Raw genomic sequence first — 7,582 nt, 5'->3', positions numbered from 1 at the left:
ATAGATATATAGATAGATAGATAGATAGATAGATAGATAGATAGATAGATAGATAGATAGATAGATAGACAGACAGACAGACAGATAGATAGATAGATAGATAGATAGATAGATAGATAGATAGATAGATAGATAGATAGATAACAGACAGACAGGCATATAGACAGACAGACAGATAGACAAATGGATGGATGGATAGATAGATAGACAGACAGACAGACAGATAGATAGATAGATAGATAGATAGATAGATAGATAGATAGATAGATAGATAGATAGATAGATAACAGACAGACAGGCATATAGACAGACAGACAGATAGACAAATGGATGGATAGATAGAAAGATAGATAGAATGAAAGATAGATAGATAGATAGACAGACAGACAGACAGATAGATCGATAGATAGATAGACAGACAGATAGATAGATAGATAGAATGAAAGATAGATAGATAGACAGACAGACAGACAGACAGACAGACAGATAGATAGATAGATAGATAGATAGACAGAATGAAAGACAGACAGACAGATAGATAGATAGATAGATAGATAGTTCCTGCTTTGGGGATTTTAAACTATTCCTTTACAAACATCAACAAGGCAACTAAATCTGTAACAGAAACTCAAACAAAAACGTCAGCTGTAATTCATCTGAAGGACTTCAGTTCTTCCTGATGTCTTTCTCTGTGTGGGCCGGTGGGCTGGTGTTCAAGCGAGGGCCGGACTTGTTAAACAAGGCTCAGTAAAGAGCTGAGGACCGCAGTGCTGAGTGCCGGTATTGTCTGTTGAGAGACTGAAACAGTCTACAGGCCTGAATGCTGTGTAGTTTACCATAGTAACCGGGTTAACGAGGCTGTTGCTTCAGTAGAACGAGACAGCCGTGTGTTTATGTGTGTGAATGTGCCTGTGTGTGGTGAAAAATGAGACCAGAGATGGTGTAAACATGTTGATATGGAAATCTGCTTTGAGCAAATGAGAAACAAGCTGATTAGCTTCAGCTGCAGAGCCTGAGAATTAAAAGTGAATTCTGTAATTTCTTTCCGGTTATAATGTCTGTTTAATATGAAGAAAAAACTATAAATAAGCCATTCGTAGGCTGATTTCCTGAAATGTGTAAACACTGCGTCTCTGGTGGTTACAAAACATTGCTGTTTGTTTAAGAGACCCAACATAACACTGGATAAAGACAGTATGCTTGTTCAATCAATGGAAAATTACACACTTCACCTTTAATTAAAGGTGATGTATCATGAAAATCTGACTTTTTATGTGTTTAAGAGGTATAATCCAGTCCTCAGTGCATAATCAGTCTACCAATCCAGAAAATGTGAAAAAGGACAACCTGGTAACTTTGTTTTGGTAAGCCTTTTTCTACAAGCATGTGAAAAAAAATCTAGGGGTGTCAAACAATTAATCGCATACAAAATAAAAGTTTGAGTTTGCCTAAGTTTGTGAGTGTACTGTGTGTAATTATTATGTATATATAAATACAAACACTTTTAGAAATATACATAATAATTACACACAATACACAGACATGTATTAGGCAAACTTTTATTTTGTATGCGATTAATCATGATCAATCGTTTGACATTCCTAATTACTACCCCTTAGACAGACAGACAGACAGACAGACCGTTAGATAAATAGATAGATAGATAGATAGATAGATAGATAGATAGATAGATAGACTGACAGACAGACTGATAGACAGATAGATAGATAGATAGATATAGATAGATAGATAGACAGACAGATAGATAGATAGATAGATAGACAGACAGACAGACAGACAGACAGATAGATAGATAGATAGATAGATAGATAGATAGATAGATAGACAGATGATAGATAGATAGATAGATAGACAGACAGACAGACAGACAGACAGATAGATAGATAGATAGATAGATGATCGAATAATGATCGATTTCGATGATGCCAAAAATCATTACGATATTAATTAAAGATCATGTTCCATGAAGATACTTTTTAAATTTCCTACCGTAAATATATCAAAACTTACCTTTATTTACTAATATGCATTGCAAAAAATTGCTAGCATTCAGATGATTTATAAATCTCAAAAAAAAAAAAAAAAAAAAAAAAAAAATATATATATATATATATATAGTTCCATTTTTCTTATTTTATTTTTTAAAATTTATTGACTACCACAATGTCATATGTGGTAATATTGTGACAGGAGTGATGGAAATGACATTTTAAACATTTTGGAATAAAATGGCTGCAATTTTCTTTCAATTATCTACTATTAATCTTAAAAATACACAAATAAATATTATCATAAATGTTTGCATAATTTCACAAACCTGCAGCTTGATTTGTAATGAAACAATTCAAAAAAATCTTAGTTTGAAAATCATTCAAGGCAAGTCATTAAAGGCATTGTGGTTGTCTATTTTAAGTCACTTTGGGAAAAACAAAAACAAAAACAAAGCATAAATCATAAATGTAAGGTAAATGTAAGAATTATCCAAATTTCTAGAAACACATAAGATTTTGGGATTGGTAAGGTTTTGTAATATCTCTTATGTTCACCAAGTCTGCATTTATTTGATACAAAATACAGTAAAAACAGCAATATTGTGAAACATTAATATTTAAAATAAGTGTTTTCTATTTGAATGTATTTTAAAATGTAATTTATTCCTGTGATGCGAACCTGAATTTTCAGCATCATTACTCCAGTCTTCAGCGCCACATGGTCCTTCAGAAATCATTCTAATATGCTGATTTATTGCTCAAAAAACATTTCCTATTATCATCAATGTTGAAAACAAACCATTTAATATTTTTATGTAAATTATCATATTTTTTTCATTAGGTTTAATGAAAACGAACAGTGTTTAATTGATATACAATGTCTTTACTGTCACTCTTGATCAACTAAATGCATCCTTGCTGAATAAAAGTATTAATTTCTTTCTAAAAAAAAAAAGAAAAAAAAAACGGCTGGAACAGTAGTGTAATTGTCATCATCAAGTATGATTAATAGTGCAGGTGAGTGAGACAAACAATGGAAAGTATCAAAATGCTTGCTGAAGTTTGTTTGTTTCCAATGTAAACACAGTAAAGAAAGACTGAGTTCTGGGTTTTGGGTCTTGTGGGGGGCTGGATTCATAGCGTGGGGTGGGGGTATCAACTTACATTTTCCCCAGGGACGGCCACATGACCCTGGAAAAGAGGGAAAAGGAGGGGGAAAAGATGTTAGGTTATGCTCTGAGCTCTCTCAATGAGAACCACATGCAGGAAAGCGGAGCAAAAAAAAACAGAGGGAGGAGAGGAGAAGAGGAGGAGGGGACAGAGAGTGTGACTAAAGCCAGTCTCTGAAACCAGACCGAGTGCCGCGTGGATCTCTCCTCAAAAGAGCTGAGCGTCCGAGGAAAGAGCGTCAGCGTTTGTGAGGGAGTCTTTGTGAATCAGATTCCACGGGATACAAAACTTCCAAGAATTCCAAGAAAAGAAGCTTGGAGAAAAAAGAACAATGTCAAGTGCAATCATGAGGCGAAGCTCCAGCAAGCAAGGCTTGCAGAACCTCCTGAGGTGAGGACTTTTGACAAACTTTCACCTCAAATCATTTGGGGTTTACAAATGGGATCTCAGGTGTGATTTTGTTTGCTAATGTCAGTTTTATGATATGGCACAACATGGGTTATTCTTGTTGGAAATGAAGGGGAGTCATGATAATATTTAATGCACTATATGATGTAACAGCTTATATTTCAATGCCATGCTGTGTGTTCTTTAAGAACCTGTCATCCTTTGTTATGAGAAGACGTGAACTTTTCGCATCTGGGTGATGAATATGTCTCTAAACGTTAAGATTATAAGTTAAACTTTACATATGCGTGAAAGAAACTTTATCTTGGGTCCTTTAACTGGTAATCATTTCTTTTTAATTGTAATTATTTTTATTTTGTAATCATTGTATTCATGAAATGTGTATAAAAATAAATCACATTTTTGTCTTTAATAGTTTAATATATTTTTGTGGAGCAACAATATGAACATATAAATGATAAAGTATGAATATTATCCCAATTCACAAATGTCTCTCATGAGCTCATAAAACAGTTACATTTCTATTTTGCTAAAAAAAAGAGAGAGAGAGAAAGTCAAATTGCTAGTAAATGTTACAATAAATAAAACAAAAGATAAAAAAATAGAAAAATAGCAAACACATTGAATATGGATGGTTATTTCTGCCAAAAAATGAAAAATTCAAAAAAGTCATTTTGACTATTTATCTCACAATTTAGACTTTTTTTTTTATTTTGGAGAAAAATAAAAGACTCATTAACAGTCAAAAAGTCAAAAGTCTCAGGGGAAAAAAGTCAAAACTTTTAACTGAAGATATAAGTTAGAAAAACTTACTTATATTTTTATACATTTTTATTATAATTTTTTGTTCATCATTTTTAATCATAAAATTAAGAAGAAGAAGAAAAAAATGTCTTTAATATTTTAATATATTTTTTGTGCTACAACAATATAAATTTATAAATGAAATAGTATATTGCACCAGCTCATGAAAACGTTAATTTTCTATTTTGCATAAAAAATTGCTAGTAAACTCTACAATAAATAAAAAGAAAAAAAGAAAGAAAAGAAATGGAAAATAACAGAATATGGAAGCTAATTTCTGCCACAAGATGGAAAATAAAAAAAAGTAATTGTTTTTTCATTCTGGGGAAAAAGTCAGATATAGACACATTAATAATACATCAAAATCTGAGGGGAAATAATTTTATATTACGATTATTTGTACTTTTTGATCATTGTTAATCAAAAAATGTGTAAAAATAAATAAATAAATCACATTTAAATTTTTGTCTTTAATAGTTTTTTAGTGGTGCAACAATATGAATATATAAATTAAACAGTATGAATATTAACTAATCACAAATCACAAATGTCTCTCATGAGTGCATGAAACTTTATTTTCTATTTTGCTTCTAAAATTGCTAGTAAACTCTACAATAAGAAAAGGAAATGGCAAGTAACACATTGAATATGGAAGCATATTACCACCACAGGATGAAAAAGAAAAATAATTACAAATATTTCTCACAATTCAGATTTTTTGTTTTTTTTTTTGCAATTCTGAGGAAATCGTCAGCTATAGACTTATTAGTCAAAATTCTGAGGAAAAAAGTCAGAAAAACTGAGAAATCAATAATAACTATAAAAAATAAAATGCGATCATTTTGAAGCAGAAAGACTAAAACATTCCTGACATTTTTTTTACCAAGATAACTTGAAAATGGCAACTTCGTGGTTGTTGTGTTAAACAAATAGGCAAATACCTAACAAAATGACCTAAAAAATGACCCAAAGAATGAGACCGAAAACTGAAAAATCAATTAATCAGATCAATTAAATATATCTTCTTAAATACAATAATTAAGTCTTAATACTCTTAGGAATTTATTGCATCTTCACGCGCTGTTGTCTTTATAGAGAAATGCGTGATGTGTAGTTTACTGTGACTTTTATAAGCTGGAATGTTGTCAGGGTTCCAGACGCGAGTTTATTGTTTCTTTTTCCCGAGGTGCTGCGGGATTGTGGATGGATGACGAGACAGCAGAAGTTAGGGTTGAGGGCGCTCAGGCCCCCTAATTAAACATGTGACCTGTTGTGACACACATTGATATGAGCGGTTATATGTAAAGGTGCTGTACACCAACTATAATTTAGGTAGAAAACAGTAGAGTTTGTTTATAGTAAACAACGAAGCAATGTACCAATTCAAATACCCAAAACTAACCAACTGTGTTTTTCCACAAACACAAACGTGTCTGTTCAGAATTTCGACCAAAAATTATCCAGAAACAGGTAAGTTCAACTAAAACTTCAACTTCAGTCACTGTTTACACATCATGTCAAACCCCTATGACTGTCTTTCTCCCGTGGAGCATAAAAGGAGTGGTTTAATGAGTAAATGATGACAGATTTCATTTTTTCAATATGCATATAAACCAGCATATCAACAACTGTGCATATAGCAAAGGACTAAACAAATAGCATAACCTCTGCGGAAGTGTATACAGTATTCATTTCTGTACGGATGGGATTTGAGATGGATCAGGTGTGCTTTGTCAAAAACGAACAGGTCGCATTTCTAGCAGAGAGGATTTATTTTCCCAAGGCTTTTCAGAGCTGCCAAAAACAGTGTTTTCTCACACTCAGCAAGCTGCTTTCTCTATTAACAGCCTACATTCATCAGAACCATTGTGTGGTTTGCTGAGACATATACCGGATACATCTATTACAGTGCTGTGTATATAACATTTTGTATACACTTGTCGCAGTATTTTGAAAACCATTACAATGTCTGCAGACTCTACAGTATACACAGTATGTTAAACTGACACTTATCGCAAAACCAGCAGATGAAAATTATTCTACCGACTATTTTACACTGTAAATTTTTTTCAGAAGTTGTACATAATACTAAGATCATTGGGGTATGTACTATATCAGTCTTTCTAATTAAAAAGTTCATTGTTTGTAGTTATTTGCATATGGAATCTTGTTTCCAACACAGGATAAAAAAATAAATAAATAAATATACATAAAAAGGTAATTGCAACTTTTTAGCTTACATTTTAGAAAGTCAGAATTGCATGATAAACTATAAACTATGATATATGTATATATATATATATATACTATATATATATTTATATAAAGACATAAAGTCAAAATTGTAAGATGTTAAATCGAGACAAAATAAGAAAAACTGTAAAATCATAATTGCAAGTTTATATCTCGCAATCGCATTTCTTCTGAGAAGAAAAGTCTGATTTGTGAGATGTAAATTTGCTAATGTTAGAAAAAATTGTGGAATTCCATTGTGGAAACAACGACCAAACACCAAATTGTTAAATGTAAAACTTGGAATTCTGAGAAAAAAAAAAGCCAGAATTGAGAGACGGGAATTCTGAATTTCAAGAACAAAATCATAATTCTGATTTTACATCTCACAATTCTGAAAATAAAAGTCAAAATTACGAAATAGAAACTATAAAAATAGTGGTACAAACAACAAAAACAAAACAAACAAACAAAAAACAAACACCGGAACTGTGAAAAGCATACTCAGAATTCTGAGAAATTTAAGAAAAAAATTCATAATTCTGAGTTTACATTTTCACAATTCTGAGAAGAAAAGTCAAAATTACAAAATAGAAACTAGAAAAATCTGACACCCCCCTCCCCCCATAATTGTCTGATTTGTCTGATTTGTGTGATCGTAAATTTGCAACTGCGAAATATAAGTTTGAATCATGAGATAAAAAATTAGCTATTACCTTTATTCTGTAGTGGAAACAACAACAAAAATGAAACAAACAAAAAACAAAAACCAGAATTGTGAAAACTAAACTTGGAAATCGGAGAAAAAAAAAAACAGAATCGTAAGAGGTAAATTCAGAATTGAAGAAAAAATCCATAATTATGACATCTTGCAATTCTGAAAAGTCGAAATTGTGAGATACAAACTAGAAAAATTCTAAAAAATAATAAAATCAGAATATAAATCATAAGTTTAT

The 7,582-nt window shown here is 31.5% G+C and overlaps 1 protein-coding gene across 1 annotated transcript in view; it reads left to right on the top strand.

Annotated features, from left to right (window-relative positions):
* The first annotated feature begins 3,354 nt into the window (after window positions 1–3,354).
* lsp1a (lymphocyte specific protein 1 a) overlaps window positions 3,355–7,582 on the top strand; it is a 42,945-nt gene continuing 38,717 nt past the window's right edge. The window contains 1 exon segment of the mRNA XM_051100156.1: window positions 3,355–3,572. Coding sequence (XP_050956113.1) covers window positions 3,514–3,572 — 59 coding nt within the window. The 5' untranslated portion in view covers window positions 3,355–3,513.

The sequence above is a fragment of the Labeo rohita genome, chromosome 25 (genome assembly GCF_022985175.1).
Source record: "Labeo rohita strain BAU-BD-2019 chromosome 25, IGBB_LRoh.1.0, whole genome shotgun sequence".
NCBI classification, from domain to species: domain Eukaryota; kingdom Metazoa; phylum Chordata; class Actinopteri; order Cypriniformes; family Cyprinidae; genus Labeo; species Labeo rohita.
Note: the sequence above shows the minus strand (reverse complement) of the source record. Positions and strands in the feature narration are given on the sequence as shown.